This window comes from Carassius auratus, unplaced genomic scaffold (assembly GCF_003368295.1).
Source record: "Carassius auratus strain Wakin unplaced genomic scaffold, ASM336829v1 scaf_tig00217060, whole genome shotgun sequence".
Classification (NCBI taxonomy): Eukaryota; Metazoa; Chordata; class Actinopteri; order Cypriniformes; family Cyprinidae; genus Carassius; species Carassius auratus.
In genome coordinates, this window is record NW_020528874.1 from 37,847 (window position 1) to 62,655 (window position 24,809).

At 38.2% G+C, this 24,809-nt stretch overlaps 1 protein-coding gene and 1 long non-coding RNA gene across 5 annotated transcripts in view; one reads left to right on the forward strand and one right to left on the reverse strand.

Moving 5' to 3' along the window:
• Positions 1–21,623, forward strand: part of LOC113099830 (E3 ubiquitin-protein ligase TRIM39-like) — a 49,050-nt gene extending 27,427 nt beyond the window's left edge. The window contains exons 1-9 of one of the 4 annotated variants that reach the window (XM_026264784.1): positions 18,125–18,207; positions 18,642–18,664; positions 18,768–18,851; positions 19,224–19,777; positions 19,890–19,985; positions 20,321–20,554; positions 20,634–20,772; positions 20,865–20,900; positions 21,037–21,623. In XM_026264784.1, coding sequence (XP_026120569.1) covers positions 18,788–18,851; positions 19,224–19,777; positions 19,890–19,985; positions 20,321–20,554; positions 20,634–20,772; positions 20,865–20,900; positions 21,037–21,581 — 1,668 coding nt within the window. In that variant the 5' untranslated portion in view covers positions 18,125–18,207; positions 18,642–18,664; positions 18,768–18,787 and the 3' untranslated portion in view covers positions 21,582–21,623. Of the gene's footprint in view, positions 1–18,099; positions 18,208–18,641; positions 18,665–18,767; positions 18,852–19,223; positions 19,778–19,889; positions 19,986–20,320; positions 20,555–20,633; positions 20,773–20,864; positions 20,901–21,036 lie in introns of those variants that run through there. The other 3 variants (XM_026264787.1, XM_026264785.1, XM_026264786.1) reach the window with 3 other exon arrangements.
• LOC113099831 (uncharacterized) lies at positions 12,424–12,834 on the reverse strand. The gene is made up of 4 exons (XR_003289531.1): positions 12,822–12,834; positions 12,667–12,741; positions 12,531–12,593; positions 12,424–12,456 (listed from the first exon to the last, which is right to left on the reverse strand). It is a non-coding gene; the product is annotated as an uncharacterized LOC113099831 (long non-coding RNA).
• Positions 21,624–24,809: the final 3,186 nt, after the last annotated feature.

The window sequence follows — 24,809 nt, forward strand, 5'->3', positions numbered from 1 at the left end:
AGGGAGGTGTTCCAGGCACGTCTCACCGGGAGGAGGCCCCGGGGAAGACCTAGGACACGCTGGAGGGACTATGTCTCCAGGCTGGCCTGGGAACGCCTCGGGGTCCCCCCGGAAGAGCTGGAAGAAGTGGCTAGGGAGAGGGAAGTCTGGGCGTCTCTGCTTAGACTGTTGCCCCCGCGACCCGGCCCCGGATAAGCGGAAGATGATGGATGGATGGATGGATCTAACTTTGTCCATTAGATGTCAGCAAAGCTCAAGACTATTTTTGTCATATCAGTGAATTGATTAATGGTTGTGGAGTAATTAAATGCACAATGTCTATTACAATAACACACACAGTGTATGTAATGTGTGTGTGTGTACACTATATATATGTATACACACGTGCACAAACTCAGACTTCCCTCATTTATCATATAAAGTCCAGCACAGCAGGATCATCATGTAACAGGTTCGGCAAGGCTAGGATTTCTCAGAAGATAATAAAAGAAAAAAAGAACAGAAAAACATTTCAGTTATTTCAATGTCAAATAAATAAATACTTACATCGTGCTGCTCTGTGAACCCTTCGAGATTTTAAGAGAACTCATGTAAGTTATACTGGATGTTCTGAAGAGAGACAATTATATTAAAAAATGTTTTAATGTAAGTTATGTGTAAATTACACATGGAAGTGTAAGTATTTAAAAAGACATAAACAAAAACAAATAGTTCAGAAAAGTAAAAGAATAGAGTTACAATGACTAAAAGTGGCTGATTTGTAGATTTTAAATTTTTTAGTTCCTCGAGCACTCAGAAGGATTTCTGAGGCACCTTTAGTTTTTAGAGTATTGTTCTTTTCAGTGAACTATGGTCAGTTATTTCCAAGTTAATGATCATTTTTATCTGTGACCTTACCTGTTTTGTGTGCTCATTCATTTTATATGTTCATTTCCACTGCTGTTATTTATTTGGTGCTCATAACACTGAACATTTCTGCCCTTAATGAAGAAAAAAGTTAAAGTTTCTGTGAATTCACCTAAAACGTTTTTCAAAACCCATATTTTTCTGAAAGACAAAATTACATTATTAATCTTTTAATTATTTTAGCAAAGTTTTATAGGCTACTCATAAAACAAAAATAACTCAAAAGAAAACATCATAAATGATATTTTTAAATAAAATGTTTTGAACTTTTCATAAAGTGATTTTTTAATATATTTAATACAGTGTTCCATAAGAATGAGTCTTAGTTAAAACTCCTAACTGATCATGCTTGACTGTAACAAAGCTGCTCATTGTTTCAAAACCTTTATATTTTTAAAATTTTATCTATTTTTTTTTTATTTTTACATGTAACTTTAATCCAAATAATGTAATGCAATTGAAACATTTGGTTTAATTACCAAATTCTTTTTTACATTTAAAAATATAACTGCAGGATAACTGCAGTGTCAATACCATGCATTACATCTCAACAGTGTAAGGTGTAGAATTAATTTTGTCATTGTGGAAAAAAACAAACAAACAAAAACATTCTGTTTAAACTCTGTGTTACAGAAAGTCAAAGTCTGGGTGGCCAGAAGTTACATCTCAGTGACTTGGTGACCGCATGTCTCTGCAAACCCAAAGGATCACTTTCCTGTAGCTTTTCTGTCTATGCATCAAGATGTGTTCTTCATTGTGTCTGACGATTTTTGACTAAAGTTTGTGTGTGGGTGGATGTGTGGATAAAGGATGTTCATACTTTAAAGATGGACATTTGCAACAGTGAGGTGATACAGGATATTTCATTTAAGCCATTCGTGGACAAATCGCCCCTTTATATTAATTTAATTAGTCTATAGCCTACAGGATAATACGCGTTATGACCGCACACATAAGGCTTGCCACAAAGAACCGGTTAAAGTAATGATTATCAATGTGTCTAAATTAGCAAGGAGACATTTAATTGTTTAGTAATAAACTGGTGTTTTCTGTGTCGCTGCTGAGATGAAGTTGACCATGCGGACTCGCCACACCAGAGAGAAATGCACATTTCATATGGATTACATAATCAGAGTAGCCTATTTATTTTGTTTTAATATTTCCGTTTAAAAGTAGACATTTCAAGCTTTCTGTAATGTATAGCCTATATTTCTCAAATATGTGGGACACAAGCAGAGTTTCGGTGCCCTCCAGTTCATGTGCAATGCAAGTGATCGTGCTGGAGCCTTATTACATTATCTGCTATATATTTGCTTCTTATTTATTAAATACGGGCAATTGATTGATAAAACATTGATCAAAAATTAGATACAATTTATACAAAACGAAAAAATCTTTTAATTAATCTTAATGAAGTCTCAAAATCATGTTTTGCCAAAAACAGCGCCGTTACTCCCCAGTTTTCTTTGCCGCCTCCATCTCTACAATCTTAGAAAAAAAGGGTTCATTGGGGTTCTATACAGAACCATAGGGTTCTTTACTCAACTCCAAAGAACCTTTTATGCTAAAAAAGGTTCTATAATGACAAGAAAGAACCCTTTTGGCACAAAGGTTCTTTAGGCTATTATTCATTCATATATTACATTATTCTGCAACATTTTGTATTTGTAATTAAATTATTGTTTGTAGTAACTGATTTTTGGAGAAAAACTGAAATGGCACTCTTCGTGTGATATTGATTAACTACATAAAATGATATAAATATATACATTTTCTAACCCCCATATCTTGAATTTTGTGATCATTCACATGTATTCATAAATGCATTTAAATACATTGAATAATGCAGTGAAAGAACGCACTCAAAATGCACAGGCACCACGTGCACTAGTATGACTTCATCATGCAACTTTACATTATCGTAGATGCGTGCACTTTTTAGGCACGATTTGTTTAGTTTTTGAGTACACTTAATACTTTTTAAAGGCACATCATTAAAACAAAAAATGCTTGAGCATATTTACACAGCGCTGTCTCGCGAGTGCAGTGCAAGTTTTTGAATTCCACACCCGATTCTGGGAGCTGGAATGGAGAGTAACCTACATGGCGTGTTACTTTGCTTCATCTCGGAAACTCTTGATATCGCCTTTTCCACCTCTGGATCTCTCGCTATCTCGGAATGGAATTACACGTCGCTGTCCATGCTTTCATCAGCATCCTCCCATTCCGCAAAGTCTATTTTATTTTATTTTAGTCTATTATAAATAAAGGTTTATCTGTTTTTTAGTAATTTTATTTTGCTAGATATTTCCACTTTGCGGGAGTCCCGCAAATAACTTTATTTTCCCGCAACCCGCACACAATAATATCCGCGTCTGCATTCACCAATCAAATATTGTCCCGTGACGCACTCGGTTGGGCTGGGTCCCGCGGTACTCCCAGGTCTCTACTTGAGTGTCGAATGCACATGCACCAATGGCTAGAAAAAATTGGCCCTTTTTGCGCTGCGTCATCAGGCCCAATTTGGTCTTAATCCGGCCCTGAAGGCGGTGCATTGCCATTGAGACTTCACTCGCTGCTTCAGCGTCACATTTGCGTATGATGTAGGCTACTGCTGGAATTCGTGATTGGTTCACAGCAATTTTCAAATATTAAACCGAACGATAAAATAACGTTATTAACCGGTTTATGTCCATTTCAAATTTTCGATTCTGTTCGGAACTAAAAAAAATTCATTTCGTTTCTGTTTCTGGTTCTGTTCCTGTCAAAATTTCGTTCGTTTCCTGTTTTCGTTTTCGTTCCTTGAACCGGTTCAGAGCCCTGAATAATATAAGGATTTGATTGTGTTTTATTGCACACTTTATAACTCGTTTTCTTTGCTTTTTTAATTAATGTATAAATAACTTAATTAAAAAAGGAAGGGAAATTAGAAATACACATTTAAATTAAATGACTGAAAAAAAAGACTATGGTGGGAGTGGGGGGTAGGGGTATATGTCAATAACTTGTTGAAGTGCATGAAAACCAGCTATAATGGCCCCGGAAAAAACGTCTCATTTTCTCTCTCTCTCTATACTGTATATAAATAAATAAATGTAAATAAATGTATGCATTTAGAAGACGCTTTTATCCAAGTGCTTTCAATCTAACATTTCTTACATAACATAATATATAAGTATGCAAAGTATATTATATATTATTATGTAAAGTATAATATTGTACACTACAATATAATATTGTATTGTATTATAGTTATTATATCCAAGTTGTCTGTCTGGAAAGCAGCATTGAGTTAACGTCAATAAACGATCGTTTACTACAATGTAGAGTAATTCTATAATGTGACATTTCAGCACTTGACAAACGGACAGCGACTCCTAAGCAGCACTTAAAGCACAGCTACGTGCGACTGCTTTACGTGCAATGTTGGGAAACACACCTGAAACAATAACGAACGATTGTAAAATTACTCGTAGAAAACGCTCTTCAGGTCTAAAATCGTTATTGAGAAACGCAGCCCAGATTAAAGAATGGCTTGACAGAAACCGCACTGAGGCAGAGACTGAAATGCTTTCTTTTGTGTAAGCATACATTTTGCAACCTACCATGAAATCTTGTAAATATTAATTTACTTTGCACCTGCACTCACAACTACCTACTAACCAGCCTAGGCCGGGTTTCTCGATAACGATTGATCTCAGCGCTTAAGAACGTTTTCTACGAGTAATTTTACAATCATTCGTTATTGTTTCACGTGTGTTTCCCAACATTACACGTAAAGCAGTCGCACGTAGCTGTGCTTTAAGTGCTGCTTAGGAGTCGCTGTCCGTTTGTCAAGTGCTGAAATGTCACATTATAGAATGGCTCTCAATTGTAGTACACGATTGTTAATGCTGCGTTCCAGACAGACAATGGGATATATTATAGTGTACAATATTATACTTTATATACTTATTATGTAAGGTAAAAATGTTAGCCTGAATGCACTGTAAGTCTCTTTGGATAAAAAAAAAAACTATTCACTGACAGATTATTATAGACAGCCACTTGATTTTATTCCTGAATTAATGAATCAAGCATTTTGAACGAAAAGATTGAATAAACACCTTTATTAACACAATGAAATACCGCCACCTAGTGGTGATATTACTTTCGTAATTCAAGTTCCATTTTCATTTAATTTCAAAGAATTTAATTTTGTTCATATTTCTATATTAAAATATTATTTTTATATATATATATATATTCATGTTGTTTAAAACATTAATATTATTTCATTATACATTTGTAATTGCTATGTAAATGCAAGTACAGCCGTCTGATCAGCATTAAACTGTAAATACATATATAAAAGCATCTTCAGACGCAGGTTCCATATCTCTGAATACTGATTTAATTGGTAACAGCCCATTGTCATATTATTCTAATGTTTTTGATGTAAGAATGTAACATTAAAGATGGTTAAAAAAAAAAAAAAAAAGGTAAAAAACAACAGCAACTGAAAATCAAGTGCCCTTTATGGGAAAGTTAACTTCTGACACTGATCTATGGTTTATTGTTCGAAGTGTTATTTCAGGATTTGGGTATGTTCTAATAACTCAAAGGAGCTTAACTTTAAATCATGACTTCGAATTCACATTTCACTAAACTCAATCACTGAAACAAGCACTCTGACGAACCATTAGTCCCATGCTAGTGGAATAACAACATATGTTATCCCACTACAACAAGTGCTCTATGAATAAAACCCAAAATAGAAAAATAATACATAATAGATGTGCTAACTTCTTTCATATCTGTCTTTTTATTTAATTTCCTCCATAGTCCAAAGTGCAGCATATTGTCTAAAACAAAAGTTATGACTACATACATTCTCCCCGCGCTGCAGTCGTGCAGCTTTGCCAGACAGATTTTGATAGGTGGATACTATAATAAAACAGGCGTGTGCCAAAGGACCAAAAGGCTCTTTCTCGCCTTCTTTAATCTGGCTGTTTGATGAAGAGGACAGAGATTAAATATAGTAGAAATAAACACGTTAAGTAGAAGCGTAAGACTCTTATTATGTTTTTAGTACTTTTATTATGTTGTAATGTTCGGTTGACCAATCAGCGGAGAGGGGCGTTTCATTCCCGCTCACGTGTAGAGATCGAATATTCAAGGCCCGTTCCCCAAAACGTTCTTATCGCTAAGTAGTTCTTAACCTATTCCTTCACCTCTCTCTTAACCTTATGGCACGATTCCCGACACGTTCGTACGATAAGTATATCTTCTGTAAGTCATACTTTCGTAAGGTTGGTCTGGAGCATTCGTAAGCTCTCTCTTAGTGTTGTTTGAGCTCAAGACGCTACTGTACAGCAGTCTTTAGAAACCAGCACAGCGCAGTACAAGTCAAACTGTGGTATTGTAATGAGAAGGGAATAATTGGAATTAGGTGTTAATGCACACGCCCCTTAATTTTAATGAATTTTTGTGGCTTAATTAAATTAAAGTGTACAGCTGATGTAGGAGGAGATGATAATTATTTAAGGATGGGTTGAGTACTATTCGAGAGAGATTCCGCGAGCTCTCACTGATGGGGAAACGCTAGACGGCCGCTCGGGATAATTAGTGTCTCCGGCGGTGAAGATAGGCAGTCAGTGGTGGGTAAATGTGTTAGACAGCTAGGGATATGACTTTGGGCTAGGAGAGCTCGTGACCGATGTAACTTTGAGATAATACCGAGATTGGAGAAGCTGATTAGGTGGACTCGTAAACTGATAATTGACGATTTCCAGTGTAACAACTGCACAAAGGACAGGGGAGGCAGAGACCCGCACAATCATATGGCAGTTTATACACGATTCTTTATTACTTGTTAAAATATCTCTCTCTCATAAAACAGATTACCCCTTGTTTGCCTAAATTGGCCCACATACAAAACGGACGAGCTCACGTCAGGTGAGGAGGTTACACGGGAAATCTTCAATTATCAGTTTATGAGTCCACCTAATCAGCTTAGGTGAAAATTGATTCATGAGCAATCGATGCCAACTAATTCAGCACCTTCACTCTGGACAGCGCTCTTGTGACGTCGGACGTAAGAGGCAGCGTGCTAAGAAGCTTCCTAAGGGACACTTCGGGGAACACACTTAGGAACATAAACAACTTTGGTAAGATATATCTTTCGAGGTCTTCTTAGCGCGCTAAGAGTGAGCGTTATCGGGAAACCGGGCCCTGAAGCCTTATGAACACAGTCTTAGAAGCTAATGCTTGGGAATTATGTTTAAAGTTTTCAAGTCCATCATTATTAGTAGCACGCAAGCACCCAATAATCACCTTCGTGCTTTGTTACAGAGTTTTAGCCTTCTGTCAATTTTATGATAAAATACAAACAATAAACGTCTTTTTTTACACTTTTTAATTTGTAGTGAGATAATTCGTTCAGTAGCTGCATATGAATCAGTGATATTTTCCTCTTTAATATTTGCATCACGAGATAAACGTGAATTTTTGAATGCATGTTGAGAAAAAATCTGAACAATTTAATACAAACAAATTTCTAATGAATCGATCAAAGTTAGTTAAAAAAAAGTTAAAAGAATTATGGATGCCACAGACTTTTTTTAAAAACTTCACAATATAACTTAATTTTATTATCGTAATTTTTACTTTATTCTTAAAATATTATGACGTTAATCCTACACTGTAAAAAATTTCTTGTTGTTTTTACAAAAACTTTTTGGCAGCTGTGGTTGCCAGAATAATTTTGTAAAAATACAGAAAACTGTAAACACATTTACGTCAAAAACTGTTAATTTTACAATATAAAGCTGTAATTTACAAACAAGAAAATGTGAATATAAACCAGTAAATTCAACAACACACAAAATTAAATCTGTTTTGTACCTTGAAAATACTGACAACCACCATAATAATAAAGATGGTACTGTATAAGAGAAAGCCACATGAAGTATCAAAGCTCATCACAAGTAGCTTCACCACAAGCAGAAGTATATATTAACATATAGAAGGTGCACATTTATGGAAACACGAAACACCATCATGGTAACACACGTGATACTTAAATAATGCAAAAAACTTTCATTAAGCAACAGAAGATGTAACATAAAGCTCAAATGTACATAACTGATAACAAGAACTATTTAAAAACATGATTATTTAAACAAAATACTCAAACGTGGAGTGTCACGCAGGGAATTCTGGGAATATCAGTTTACAGTTTTAGACTGTAAATTATACATTGATTTGTTCTATTTTTACTTCTAAAAGCTGTATAATTAACAGAATTTTACTGTAAATTTACATTAAATGCTTTGTTAGATCTTTTACAGTTTTTCCCTGTATATAGTACGGGAACTTACTGTTAACCTATTATCAGTTTTTTTCCGTAGCGTTTTTACAAAATTTTACAGTTAAAATTACACTTATTTTTTACAGTGTATTTATTCGGTTATTTTTCAGCGTGGCACAAAAATGCTGCCTTATATGCTATTGAATGCAAACACAATTTAGCATAGTGGCCCAAAAACAAACAAACAAACAATAAATAAAAAATAGAGGAGGGATATTTGTCTTCTGAGTCCATGTTGCTAAAATGAATTTGACGGACTTGCCATCTCCTCATTGTACGTGCCTTTAGAGAGAAATGCATCTTTGGGATTACATAATGAAAGAGTTTTTGTTTGTTGAGTTATTTCGTTTTAAAATGGTAATTTAAAACACAAAAAGCATTCTCTAGATATATTTATCATGTCTGTGAAGCGCTCCTCTTCAAGACCAAGACAGAAAGTGCATCCTGGGCCTGTTTCTCGATAACGATTGATCTTAGACCTTAAGAGCGTTTTCTACGAGTAATTTTACGATCGTTCGTTATTGTTTCACGTGCGTTTCCCAACAATGCACTTAACACAGTCGCACGTAGCTGTGCTTTAAGTGCTGCTTAGGAGTCGCTGTCCGTTTGTCAAGTGCTGAAATGTCACATTATAGAATGACTCTTCATTGTAGTACACAATCGTTTATTGACGTTAACCTAATACTGCGTTCCAGACAGACAATTTGGATATAGTGGGTCTCATTCATGAAACATTCGTAAATATACGAGTAAATATCTGAGTGATTTGCGCGTAAAGAAAACTTCCCGAAAACTCTTCTCCTGATTCACAAAAACTTCGTAAACGTCAGATGTGATAGTGAAATGTGTGTGTGTGTTAATGAATTCCAATCAGTCGTAAATGGGACGCGCGTGCACGCTCACTCTCAATTACCATAAATCCCGCCTATTAAATCTGACTGACAACTATATATGAGCATCATATTATGACACCAAACGAAGAATTTCAACATGTCTTCTCAAAAGCGACTGAAAAAGAAACATTTCTCAGCTGCAGAAATTGAAGTTTTATTATCAGAAGTTCATTCAAAACGCCACATTTTATTTTCAAGCTTACTAGTGGCATATCAGGTCCTAAAAAAGGAAGTTTGGCAGCATATTACAGATCCTCCCTTACGAAAAATAACCATGGTTTTATTATAGTAAAACTGTAGTAACCCATGGTTTTTTGGCGTATTGACTCCCATTTGTCTAACCACAGATTTACTACATATACCGTGGTTAAACTATGGTTAATATAGCAAAACCATGGTTAATTTGTGGTTACCATGGTTTAACTATAGTAACCATGGTTTTTTGGTTTCATTTGTAGTAAAACCATGGTTAATTTCCGTAAGGGCTATTACTGGCTCTCATAATAAAAGTTAAGAGAAAAACCGTATGTAATTGCATACTTTTATTAAAATGTATTTATTTATATATACAGTAGGCTATAGAGAAAGAGAGAGAGAGAGAGAGAGAGAGAGATGTTATTTCCGGGTCCAATACTTAGCTGGTCCCCTTATACTTGGACATTTCCAATCTGGCAACACTGAGCGGTGGAGAGAAACTCAAGGATTGGGAAGGGCTCGAATCGGACACCGAGGTTTATTTGTTTCTTTTTGATAGGTGAGTAACGTTAACGATTTTGCGTTGTTTCACACAACTTATCCATGTTGGCTTTTGTTTGAATATGCTTGTGTGTCATCTTCGCATGTTTCCGCGATCGTTGTTGCCATGGTTGCGTATGTACGTGTGGGGTGAAGATTTCAAAATAGGGGCGATGCACGGTGGCCGAGAGAGCTCAACTTCACCAAACACATTCAAATAGAAAAAGCACCAGCAAATTAAGAAAACATCTTAATCAGTTTGACAGCACACGTGCTGCAAATACTCTACACAATGAAATACAGAAACAAGCTACAAATACTCACAACACAAACAAATACAGAAACGTCTGCAAATACTCAACACAAACAAAATTACCCCAACAAAAAGAGTATTTTGAGTATTGATTACTATTTGTATGACCATATTTGTACAAATACCATGGTTAAACTATGGTTATAGTAGTAAATCCATGGTTAATTTGTTAATGATTACAATAACCATTTTTTGTTTGCTTTTTTATATAATAAATGTATTTATTAATTAATTCATTTCAATAGTAAAACCACAGGCTACGGTTAGTTTTTGTAAGGTAAGCTGTAAAAGTAAGTTAGCCAGCTTACATAACCTTTCACAGGTACAGAAATTGTGTATTTAGTCAGCTTATTTAAGCTAATAATATCCTTAAAAAAGCTAAGGAATCGTATGGCCTCGGGGGTATTCCAGAAAGCAGGTTATGTGACATACCTGGGTATGTATAAGGGTAAGTTCGTGGATAACCTCAACGTTCGGTTCCAAAAACAGAGGTCACTTTCTGGGTATGTATGTAACCATAGCAACTGACTCTCTGAAGATAACCTGCTCCAGAGCAGGTTATGTTTCAGTGTAACTTCGTTTCAGAAGGTTGGTGAGCATGGCGTGCCCTTTTGACGAGGATCCTGTGGACGTAGAAGCACAAATTATACGAGGTTTTTTTCGTCGGGAGAGGGTTATAAAACCGCGTATTGATGTGTTTGCATACCCTAATGAATATTTAAAAGAGCGTTATCGTTTTTCAAAAGATTCATTAGTTTATTTAACACGTCTTTTAAAACCGCATATCGCAAATGTGACAAACCGCGGCTCTGCGCTTAGCACAGAAAACATTCTGTGCATAGCACTTAGGTTTTTTGCGTCTGGCCATTTTTTGTACAGTATGGGCGATTCAGAGCATGTGGGAAAGGCAACTGTGTGTAGAGCCGTTCGTACAGTGTGTCTGGCACTTAAACAGTTGTTACCCACGTTTGTACAGTTCCCTGGCCATAAACCTCTGCTTGTTATTAAAGACGAATTCCACAGAGTGGCAGGTTTGTCCTTTGTAGTAAAATATATGACGCATATTTAATATTTAGTCATATTATTAATATCTATATATGTATTCATTATGCACACACTTCATACTTCCATAACTTTCTGTTTCAGGGTTTCCAAATGTAATTGGGTGCATTGATTGCTCTCACATTCCTATTAAAGCTCCATCAATAAATGAGGGAGACTATGTTAATAGGAAATCTATTCATAGTATCAATGTGCAACTTATTTTTTTCCCCTTCTTAAAATCATCAAAGTCATTACTTTTTCCACTAACTATAGGTAATATGTGAGGGAACCCAAATCATCACCAATGTCGAGGCAAAATGGCCAGGATCTGTGCATGATGCCAGAATTTTCCGCGAGTCATCATTATGCCAGACATTTCAGCAGGGTATGATTTGCTTTATACAATTTTTGTTTTTTCGTTTTTACTATATTTGTGTTGTACACTTCAATCATTACAGGACAGTACAATGGTTACTTGCTGGGGGACAGAGGATACCCTTGTCTGCCCTATTTAATGACACCCTACCCTGAACCTGAGCCTGGACCACAGACACGGTTTAACCTGGCTCACAGCCGAACACGGGCCAAGGTGGAGATGATTATAGGGATCCTCAAATCTCGGTTTCAGTGTCTGCGTGGGCTCCGGGTTAGTCCAGAGAGGGCATGCGACATTATTGTGGCTTGTGTTGTGCTTCACAATATTGCCACTATAAGAGGAGAGAGCCACCCTCCTTGTATTGAGGAAGATGGCCCAGAGGAACACCGACAGATTTTAGAGGCCAACAGAGACGGAAGACTTTTGAGAGACAGGATTTGTCAAAATTACTTTTATTCGTTTTTTTGCACTGGTCTGCCAGGCAGTTTATTTCTTCATTTCCTGAAAAACAATAAAAGTAAAATTCATTAAAATGTTTTTTTTTTTTTTATATATTGCTTTACACATACATACATACATACATACATACATACATACATACATACATACATACATACATACATACAGACAGACAGACAGATAGATAGAGACAGACACAGACAGACAGACCACTTTTAACATGCAACAGATTAACAACAGATTCAATATTCAAGTTCTCACCTTAAAGCGATTCTCAAGTAATTTTCTCTTCCATTTGAAGCTGTATAAGGTCCATCTCCATGTCACTTTTTCTTATTTGTTTTTAAAGATGGACCTTATACAGCTCCTTTGCTGGCAACTAAGGTGGAAAAATGTAATAAATGAGATTGTTTGGTCAGACAATAAAATTCAAATATGGACACAAATTCTTACCCTGCTTAGATTGTGTGCTGAGGCTGAAGGACCCTCATCTGTGGGCAAATCCCTAGGTATGTACTATGAAAGGACAATGACAGTTTGTTACTCTAATGCAAAAAGGGGCCATACATCATAATGGCATGCATCATACCTCAGTGGATCTACCAGCATTGTCCACTTCTGTCACAGCAGATGTGGTCTCTTCATCGTCATCATCATCTTCATCCTACAAGACAAATATTCAAGTATACATTATTTGGCAAAAAAAAAAAAAAACCTAAAAGTACCTGACAACAAATCACTTACAACTGTGACAGACCAATAATACAATCCGTCCATCAGTATCTATAAGAACACACAACCCGTTAAATTCTCAATATTATCAAAGAAAATAATACATCATATGCAGTTAAATAAAATAAGCCTACATAAAAAATTAATCTTGTTCAAAAAGCCTTAAGTGACAGAGATAGTAATTTATCAGGACAAAAAATTAAAACAAATCAGAGGTAAACTTACATTTCACCCTTTTCTCACCATCACTTGTGGTGCATAGTATGTGTGATGAACTGCCCCCTGGAATGCCAGCAACCACTGGTCGCCCTTTATTAAGGGACAGAGCCAGCTCCTCAGATGGGGTGAGGGGAGGTGGTGGTGGCCCCCCGCTAGTTAGACGGGCTTCAGTCTTCTTTCTGTTAGCTGCATGACAGATGAATATACTAAATCCTGTTATAATAATAGTTCAGTAATTGTGTAATCAAATATTACCTTTTTGCTGAATGTTTTTGTGTTTCATTTTGACTTGGCTTAAAGTTCTTGTGGCTCCAGAAGGATTACACCTTATTAAATAAGAAATATACATTATTATTTCAAGCTAAAGAAATAAATGGCAGGAAAAGTAAATGCTTTCATAGTGATTTAACATATTCAAAAGGATGTATAAGTCATACTTCATTATTTTGCATTTCAATAAAACGGGAGCCAATACCAAATTTGTAATTTAATACACTCACGCATTTACTCTGTCCGTTATTTTTTGCCAAGCCAACTCTCTTGCTTTAGCCGATGCAGCTGTATTGCTTCTTTTTAATATTATTGGCTTAAACTCCTCATAAGCATGCATTAAAACTTCCAACTCCGCCTCTGTGAAATACGCCGCTCTCTTTTTTTCGCTTTGAGTTTCCATGGTGACTCGTGAAATCGGCGATCCATTGAAAATGTCTTTATACATGCACCGTGCACGCGCATTAACTCTGGGTAACCAGTCAGAGGTTGATTAAACTAACTCTTCTCAGGTGTTTTGGAACCGACATACTCTTGGTATGCCTGTTTGGGGTAAATCAACCCAGAGGTTATAGTTTATCAAATGGTAAGTTAACCAAGCTTTCTGGAATACCCCCCAGGATTGTTAAAATAAACAAAAGATATTTTTTCAGAGCAAACATTTATAAATTATGTCCCAGCCACATTTGTCACTTTACGGTTCCCTTAAATATTTCGGATGTGGTCTGTGTTTTTGCAGCACATTTCTTTATTAGTTTGTATTGTGAGTATTTGCAGCATGTGTTGTCAAACTGATGAAGATGTTTTCATAATTTACAGGTATTTTTGTCATTTGCAGCATGTTTATCTCTCTCGGCCACCGTAGCAGGTCCTGTTGGGGTATGGGTGTGTTTGTTTTGGTGCTAAAGATTCGGGTCAGGGCAGATGCTTGCTGAAGCACAATAAAATCTAACCATTACTTTACCCACATTCTCACTACACAATGTTCTGTTGTCAAACACACATGACGATGGTGCTTCCATTGACGTTTATGTTCTCTGTGTGTGTATTGCTATGACTCCTGACCCAGGGGTCCTACGAGGAGCTGGTAGCTGCCTCAATTGTGCCTGTAGCGGTAACCATAGTGATCATATACAGGTGCATCTCAAAAAAATTGAATTTCATGGAAAAGTTCTTTATTTTTTCTCATTGAATTCAAATAAATAATTTGAACAAACAAACTTTCTTATATTCTAGATTCACAGAATGAAAATATTTCTGACTGCAATTTTTCAAGAGTTTTTTTGTTTGTTTTAATTCTGATGGTGACTTACAGCTTAGAAAAATGAAAAGTAGGAAACTTTTAAAGAAAAAGAAAAATTAAAATCCAAAGTAGGTTTAATTATGCACTCAATACTTGGTTGGGGCTTCAGTGTGGCGTGGCATGGAGGCGATCAGTCTGTGCCACTGTTGAGGCGTTACTGAAGCCCAGGTTGCTTTGATAGAGGCCTTCATCTCCTCTGTACTGTTTGTCAGATGTTACTTCTCTTCCTCTTCACAATACCCCATAGATTCTCTGTGAGCTTCAGGTCAGGTGAGCTGGCTGGCCAATCAAGCACGGTAATATCATGGTCAGCGAACCACTTGGAAGTGTTTTTTTTTTTCACTGTGGGCGGGTGCTAACGTCCTACTAGAAGAGGAAATCAGCATCTCCATAAAGCTTGTCAGCAGATGGAAGATGGAAGTGCTCCCAAAATCTCCGGGCAGATAGCTGCATTGACTCTGGACTTGATAAAACACAATGGAGAAACACCAGGAGACGTCACGCACCCAAATCATCTCTGACTTCAGAAATTTCACACTGGACTTTGGATTCTGTGCCTCTCCAGTGTTCCTCCAGACTCCAGACCTTGATTTCCAAATGAAATGCTAAATTTACTTTAAATTTAGTAAATTACCCCAGGTGAGATGCTTCAGACGTTATTCTCTGGTTCAGAAGTGGCTTGGTTCTAGGAATGTGACAGCGGTAGCTTTTTTCCTGAAGACGTCTGAGTATGGTGACTCTTGATGCGCTGACTCCAGCTTCAGTCCACTCCTTGTGACACTCCCAAGTTCTTTAGTCAGCTTTTCATGATAATCTTCCCAAGGCTGTGGTCATGCCTGTTGCTTGTGCACCTTTTCCTACCACACCTTTTACTTCCAGTCAACTTTCTATTAATATATTTTGATACAGCACTCTGTGAACAGCCAGCCCTTTCAGCAATGACCTTCTGAGGCTGACCCTCCTTGTGGAGGGTGTTGATGAACTTCTTCTGGACAACTGTCAAGTCAGTAGTCTTTCCCATAATTGTGGTTGCATGTTCTAAACTAGCCCAGGAGGTACACTGTATTTGTACTCAAAATTTACCAAACTAATCAACCTCAAAATAGAATATTAATATTTTTGAGATACTGAATTTTTTATTTTCTCAAGATGTAAGTCGTAACCATGAGAATTAAAACAATTTTTATATATATATATTTCAGATTGTGTACATTTGATCTAGAATATAAGAAAGTTTGCTTTTTTGAATTGTTACAAAAAATAAAGACCTCGTCTGTGACTGAGCTGGTGATTTTTCTGGACTGAAAAAAATTGACTGCTGGACAGCTTGGTCCCCCCCAGTTAAAAAATCCCATCTGTGCCCCTGGATCTGTGCTGTATTTTTTCACTGTAACTGACAGATTCCGGCTGAAAAAAAAAAATAAATACAACATGGAAGAGGAAGAGATCGTGAGTCATTCCGGGAAATGGGACGGGATTTTCCCCCAGTTTTTTTCATGGGATTGGGACGGGACGGGACGGGATCTTTTTTGCGGGAGGGGGACGGGAGAGATTTGAAAATCCACTCCCATGTCACCATCACCCTCTACTTCACACACACCTGCCACAGCAGCCACTAGTCGCATTGGAGTGACGTCAACTCCCCCTTGGACTGATTGGCTAGAGGCGCAGCTGTCAATCTAGAACTTTCGGGCCAATGGTGACGCTGAAGCCTGCCCTGATTTACATGAAACTCAAACTGCAACTTTTAGAAACGCAAGCGCGGAACGTGGAAACAAGAGCAAAGGGGAAAAAACCACAAGCACAAAAAAATAACATATGAGCAGGAAACCTGATTTTGTTTGAGATTTGGAACATTTTGAATTCATGTTTCAGTTTTGTGCAATATCATTTTAAATGCGTTTACATTTTTGATTTACGCTTATTATTTTTCGATCCATGACTGCACTTTTTGTTATAAAAAAAAAACTGAATTTGTTTTTCGGTTTTGTGCGTTATTATTTTACACGTGTTTTTAAATATTTGATCTTTTCTTGTTATTTTTTGCTCTGTGACTGCAATACATTTGGCGGGATTATAATCCCATACATATGAACATCATTTACACTAGTACAATGGACAGGAAAGTGCATAGAAAATATTCCAGTGGGCAAATGGATTGCTCTGTGTTCTGGATGAACAGACAGTAGTGCAAGTAATAACAAGTTTACTGTTTTTTATTTGTTTGCTTGTTTGTTTGTAAACCAGATGTGTTGATGAGGAGGGGTGAGGAGTCTGTGTGTGTGTGTGTGTGTGTGTGTGTGTCGGGGGGGGGAGTTCAGTAGGGAGCAGAGTTCAGTAAGGAGACAGCTGTAGGGAAAAAGCTGTTCCTGAATCTGCTGGTCCTTTTCCGGAGGCTTCTGAAGCACCTCCCGGAGGGCAGGAGTTTAAACAGTCGGTGGTCAGGGTGAGAGGAGTCCTTGAGAATGCTGCGAGCTCGACGTAGACAGTGTTTCCTCTGGATGTCCTCAATAGCAGGAAGTGATGTCCCTGTGATGCATTGGGCAGTTTTCACAACCCTCTGCAGTGCCTTGTGGTCAGCCACTGAGCAGTTCCCATACCAGACTGTGATGCAACTGGTCAGGATAGTCTCGATCGCACACCAGTAGAAGTTCACCAGGATGGCTGAAGACAGCTGGTTCTTCTTCAGTGTCCTGAGGAAGAAGAGGCACTGGTGAGCCTTCTTGACCAGACTGGATGTGTTTGTGGTCCAGGACAGGTCCTCCGAGATGGTGGTTCCCAGGAACTTGAAGCTGGAGGCACGTTCAACAACCATCCCGTTAATGTGGATGGGTGCGTGCTTCCTTTCTTCTTCCTGAAGTCTACAATGAGCTCCTTTGTCTTACTGGTGTTAAGGGACAGGTTGTTGTCAGCGCACAATGTGGGCAGGTGCTGTACCTCCTCCCTGTAGATGTCTCATCATTGTCTCTGATGAGGCAAATCACAGTGGTGTCATCTGCAAACTTGATGATGGAGTTGGATCCATGCACAGGCTTGCAGTCGTGGGTGTAGAGAGAGTAGAGCAATGGGCTCAGTACACAGCCCTGTGGTACTCCGGTGTTAAGTGTGATCATAAGATGTTGGACAAGGGCCGGGCCCATGCAGGGGAGACAAATGTGTACTTTAGGAACTGTTATCATGATCATTACAACCTTAAAGCCTTCCTTGGGGAAGAATAGGACAATCCAAATTATTATTAATGTACTTGTTCATACGTACGCTTATCCATGCGTACGTTATCCAGACGTTTATCCACACGTATGTTATCCAGACACAAAGTAAAAAAAAAGAAAGAAATTTCACCTCTTCTGGCATAACTTATCGCCTAACAGTGCTTATTTAAACGCCGTTTAAATATTGAATGTGGAAAGCATGCCAATTCTGACCCATTTGGCTTTCCATAGAATACACCCTGAGCAGCTCTGACATCACTGTAGTTCAGTGAGAGACTCAGAGAAAGTGAAACTAACTTGATCAACAACATGGACGCCAGAAACCATCGAACTCTTTAAACAACTGAATATTGAGTCATTCAGAGACACTTGTGAACACATCTGATACTCACAGGTAAGTGATAGAAATATAAGAGATTGTCCTGAACAGGTTTCTAATGGCAGTGGTCTGGTTTAGTAGGGTTTATGTCAGACTGGAATGAGTTGAACAGAAGCAGGTTTAAGTGTGTCAAATACTCAGATACTTTAGATGTTTACTGCACTGAAATGATATCAGAATTGTATTAACAGTATGACATTAGATTGAACAAAGTTTGGTGTTTCTGTCATTTTGTCACGCGACATAAAGACAAACAGATAAAACAGGAAGTAAATGACCTGCAGACAAACTGAACACAAACCTGCTTCACTGCAGCTGAAAATCACTTTTACATTACACAATAACTTATGATCATTTAATATATTTTTGAAAAGATTAATCTAATTTTTGATAAGGAGATATATATGTTTGTTGGAAAATATAAAGCTTGATCTTTGTACTTTGTACAGCAGGTCATAGTTCAGATTGCTCAGTAAGTTTACGAGTCTCTCACTTTGTTTCAAACGAATGATTGTGTTTCCATCACTATCAGTTCTCACATTTTAACCAGTTAAACTATCATTTTACTTTAAAAGGCTTTAAGAGGGAAAGAACAATGGCAGAATCTTCACTAACAGCAAGAAAAACCAGGAGACAGAGTATTGACCAGGATCCTTCATGTAAGTCAATAACCTAGAAAAACACTGACTTTGACTTTTATTTTATAATATTGAACATGTACAGGTCAGGAATGTAAAGCAGATCAAATATTTTCAGCTTAACAAGAATACTTTTTGTACATATATTTATTTATTATTTAGGTAAGTGGTTACATAATGAGCTTCACATTTAGGTTCTGATCAGCTTGTCTGGGTTCATTTTACAATAATAACCAGTTGACTGTCCATAATCTCTTTATATCTGAGTTTCTTCAGCACTCTTTGTCTCTAAACACTCTTTACATTCAACCAGCTTCATGAGGTGCATCATGGGATTCTTCATAAACAGTATTGAAGGAGTTCACACTAATCCTAAATAATGTCTCTTTCCAGCAATGTCATCCTCCATGAGTTCACTGTCTGAGGATATTCAGTGCTCTGTGTGTCTGGATGTGTTCACTGATCCAGTCACGACTCCATGTGGACACAACTTCTGCAAGATCTGTCTGAATAAGTGCTGGGACAACAGCCAGACCTGCAGCTGTCCATACTGTAAAGAAACATTCAAGCAAAGACCTGATCTCAAGATTAATACCACACTCCGAGAGCTCGTAGATCACTGTAAGAAGAAAAGTCCTGAGAAAACAACTGAAGTTCTGTGTGACTTCTGTGAGGAAAGAAAGCTGAAAGCGCTGAAGTCGTGTCTGGTGTGTCAGAGCTCTTACTGTGAAACTCACCTGGAGCCTCATTTGAGAGTGACACGTTTGAAGAAACACAAACTGATGGATCCTGTGAGTAATCTGGAGGACTATATATGTCAGAAACACGAGAGACCTCTGGATCTGTTCTGTAGAGATGATCAGACATGTGTGTGTTCAATCTGCTCTGTGAAAGACCACAAGAACCACAACACTGTTCCTATAGAAGAGGAGAGTCAAGAGAAGAAGGTAGACATTATTATTCTTTTAAAGGACTGATATCATGAGGAATCAGATTTTATTTCATATTGTGAGTTTGATCTGTGTTATGATAAATGTGTCTGTGTTGTTCTCTCTATAGACTGAACTGATGAAGACACAGAAAGACGTGCAGCTGATGATCCAGAACAGAATCAAGAAGATTCAAGACATCAAACACTCAGCAGAAGTCAGAAAAGTGAGTTTAAAATAATAGAATAAATTCATATGTTGAGAAAAGAAAGAGAAAAGAACTGACATACATAACAATAACAAAATAAACAAACAATCAAACGAATGACAGATGACTATCAGACTAAAATATCCAGCAACAGCCAATAAAACAAGAACTAAAATGTCCAGGGCTTGTTCTGCTCTCGTCCAGGGTGCAGAGTGAAGTTTAATACTTCATTTGAGGGATTCTGAAAACACATGTAGCCTATGTATGTGAACAAAAATGTATGAGCAATAGTTACACAGATTCTTCTGTTAGCAAACACTGCTAATAATGTGTTGCCTGTCCTGGTTGAGCAGAGAAACACAGAGAAGGAGAAAGCAGTCCGTGTGGAGCTCTTCACTGATCTCATCCGCTCCATTGAGAGACATCAGACTGAACTGCTGGAGATGATGGAGGAGCAGCAGAAAGCAGCAGAGAAACAGGAGCAAGAGCTGATTGAAGAGCTGGAGCAGGAGATCACTGAGCTAAAGATGAGAAACACTGAGCTGGAGCAGCTCTCACACACTGAAGATCACCTCCACCTCCTACAGGTCAGTCAACATGATCTCTCTGATCAATCATAATGCAGGATATGACATGCTGAAGGATTTCTCCTCTCTCCTGCTGTAGATTCCCTCATCCCTGTGCAGCTCTAGAAACACCAGGAACTGGTCTGAGATCAGTATGAAGACTCATGAGAGTCTGGAGACTCTGAGGAGAGATCTGACTCAACTGAAGGACACTATAGATGAGAAACTCACACTAACTGGTACATCAATACACCCTGATCAGATAGAAACATGATAGTGTACTCTGTTCTTTAAATATAAGCTTCAGATCTGATTGTTTTCTTGTCATTAGTCTCTACAGAGCTGAAGTGGATGCAGCAGTATGCAGGTACAGTGTGCTGTCTGCACTACACTAGTTTACATTCATACACTCACTGCTTCATTACTGCACTACAATCTGATTAAACACTGGGTTAACTAAAAACATCAGCATCACAGAATATCTGTATTCTCTGTTTTCTCAGTGGATGTGACTCTGGATCCTGATACAGCTCATCCTGATCTCATTCTGTCTGATGATGGAAAACAAGTGAGATGTGGAGACATTAGACAGAAACTCCCAGACAAACCAGAGAGATTTGATAAATATCTAATTGTCTTGGGAAAGGAGGGATTCTCCTCAGGGAGATTTTATTTTGAGGTGCAGGTGAAGGGAAAGACTGAATGGGTTTTAGGAGTGGTCAGAGAATCCATTAACAGGAAGGGACAGATCAAACTGAGACCCAGAGATGGAAACTGGACTGTTCTGAGGAATGGAGATGAATATAAAGCCTGTGCTGGTCCTTCTGTCTCTCTGTCTCTGAGAGTGAAGCCGCAGCGGGTCGGTGTGTTTGTGGATTATGAGGAGGGTCTGGTCTCCTTTTATGATGTGGAGTCCAGCTCTCATATCTACTCTTTCACTGCTCAGTCTTTCACTGAAAAACTCTATCCATTATTTAGCCCATGCCCTAATGATGGAGGTAAAAACTCAAGTCCACTGATCATCACACCTGTCAGTTATAATAAATGAATTTACTCAATTATCAAATGCAAGAATAAAATCTGGATACATTATGTGCTGCTTTATCATTTTTTTATTATTTGCTTTTCAGTTTTTTTTTTATCTAAAATATTCTTATTACATATATTTTATGTAAATATTAATGCTTGTTCAATAAATTATTTTTGTTCCACTTTTCATAAATATTCCTGACATTTTTCTTCCTGACAATCTAAAATTGCCAAAAGAACAAAACTCTGATAATAAAAATATTTTATAAAACATGTTAAACTTATATCTTAAACTGATATCTTTAAAAATTAGCTTTTGGGAATTGTTCCGGTGCAGTACCTAACTTTTTTCCGTTAGATGTCAGCAAAGCTCAAGACTATTTTTTGTCATATTAGTGAATTGACTAATGGTTGTGGAGTAATTAAATGCACAATGTCTATTACAATAACACACACAGTGTATGTAATGTGTGTGTGTACACTATATATATGTATACACACGTGCACAAACTCAGACTTCCCTCATTTATCATATAAAGTCCAGCACAGCAGGATCATCATGTAACAGGTTCGGCAAGGCTAGGATTTCTCAGAAGATAATAAAAGAAAAAAAGAACAGAAAAACATTTAAGTTATTTCAATGTCAAATGAATAAATACTTACATCGTGCTGCTCTGTGAACCCTTCGAGATTTTAAGAGAACTCATGTAAGTTATACTGGATGCTCTGAGGAGAGAAAATTATTTAAAAAAGCTTTATGTAAGTAAATTATGCGTAAATTATTTAATAAAACAGGCTAATATCTTACTAGATAGCCTAAGTTACATATAACATGGATGTGTAACTATTTAAAAAACGTAAACAACAACAAATAGTCCAGAAAGGTAAAAGAAGAGAGTCACAATAATGAACAGAATGAGTAAAGCTGACTTAAAATTATTGTTTGTCATCTTGTGATTTTAGTCTCCATTTCGTCCTACAAATTTAATTAGATTCATTAGTATATAAATATTACTCCTGTACTGATTGTTACAAATAGTGTATTTTTAATTAAATGCACAATTAAATGCATGTATAATTTTTGACCATTCGTTTTATATGTTCATTTCGACTGGTGTTATTTATTTGGTGCTCATAACACTGAACATTTCTGCCCTTAATGAAGAAAAAGTAAAACATTTCTGTGAATTTGCCTAAAATACTTAACATTTGTCACGGAGACGAACCCCGTGATTCCCTCTACTGGCCAGCAGAGGGCTCCATCTCCTGAATATTGACACTCACGCACCCACACACTCACTTAAACTGAAGCGCACTACATTACCCATCTACCCCGTCTCTTGGACTCTGATCACCACTCAGGTGCAACTCATTTGTACTGCTATATAAGCTGCACACTTACATCAGGTCAACGCGAAGTCTTGTTTTGCTCCGGCTGACATTTCCAAGCGTTATTTCCGTGTTTGATTTCCCGTTTACCAGTTCTGTTTGTTTACCGTTTCTTGAACCATTGCTGCCCGTCTCTTTACCTTGGATTGTTGATTGGACTCTGATCACTGCCTGTGACCCCGATCTATTGCCTGTGTTTGACGACGATTCTGGTTATCTCCACTGTTGTGTTTGCTGGTTTTGACCCCTGCCTGTACGACCTTGAGGTGTTTAATAAAGCTTGCAAGATGGATTCCCAGTCTGGTGATGATTCATTACAGAAGACTTCGCCACAACCGAATCCAGCGGCTTACGATCATCTGTGTGCTACAATGGCAGCCCAGGCAAGTCAAATTGCTGCTAACCAGCATCAATTGAATCGTTTAACTACGATCACCGAGGAACTGGTAAAGGCTGTTCAAAGCCTCCACAGCACTGCCGTAACATCACCACCACCGGCAGCTGCCGCCAATACCCACACGGCAGAAACGCCAGCACAAGTTAATCCACGACTGGCTTACCCAGAGAAGTTTGACGGGGATTCTACCAAGTGTAAGGGCTTCCTACTGCAATGCTCGCTGTTCGTCGAGCAACAACGCACCCTTTACACTACTGATGCTGGTAAGATCGCCTTAGTTTGTTCACTATTAACGGGAAGAGCATTAGAATGGATAACGGCTGTATGGCGCGAGGATGGAACGGCGTACACCACTTTCAATGACTTTCTGGTGCGATTCCGTGAGGTGTTTGATCACCCCCGAGAGGGGAAGGGAGCGGGTGAGCGTCTGCTTGAGTTGTCGCAGGGAGAATTAACAGCAGCTGAATATGCCATGAACTTTCGTACACTGGCTGCTCAAACGTCATGGGTGAGTGACACGCTTAAAGTATTGTTTCGCAAGGGGCTGAATCACGAACTGCAAACAGAACTCGCTTGCCGTGATGAGGGAAAAACCCTGAATGATTTCATTTCGCTAGCTATCACCATCGACAACCTACAACGCTCTCGCCGTGTCAGCACTCGACGTCTCTTCCCCGTTACGACAACACGATCCGCAGAGACTACAGAACCCATGCAAGTCAACTCCTATCATCTGACAGCTGAGGAGTGCCACCGCCGCATTTCTAACCGTCTCTGTCTCTACTGTGGTGCCCCGGGGCATCAACGAATTACTTGCCCGTCACGTCGCTCTTCCTCTACTTATAAATCGGTGAGTGCATCCTTAAATTCAGTCAGTCCCCTAAACTGTGTCTCTGTCCCTCTTATAATCAAGACTGATAACGATTGTGTGGCTACCACTGCTCTACTTGACTCAGGCGCAGCTGGGAATTTTATCTCTGAAGAATTTGCCCAAAAGAATAACATTTATCTTATTTCATGTGCAAATCCTTTGTCTGTAGCCACAATAGATGGACGCCCTTTGGGGTCTGGACTGATTACTCATCTCACTCAAGAACTGCTAATGTCTACCGGTCTGCTACATCAAGAAACCATTCAATTCTACGTGCTCCCTGTATCTAACACTCCTGTTATTCTGGGTTTGCCCTGGCTCAGACTGCATGACCCTCATGTATCGTGGAGGGAAGGACAAATTCTTAGATGGAGCACCCAGTGTCAGAAATCATGCCTTACGACCATCTCTCCCATGCCTGTTCAAGCCGTCACGTTAGACTCTGAGTCCACCAGCATCCCAAATCTGCCCAAGGAGTATCACGATCTCGCCACCGCCTTCAGCAAGGTACAAGCAAATACACTACCACCACACCGCAGTCATGATTGTGCCATTGATCTAATTCCAGGTTCCTCACCTCCCCGGGGCCG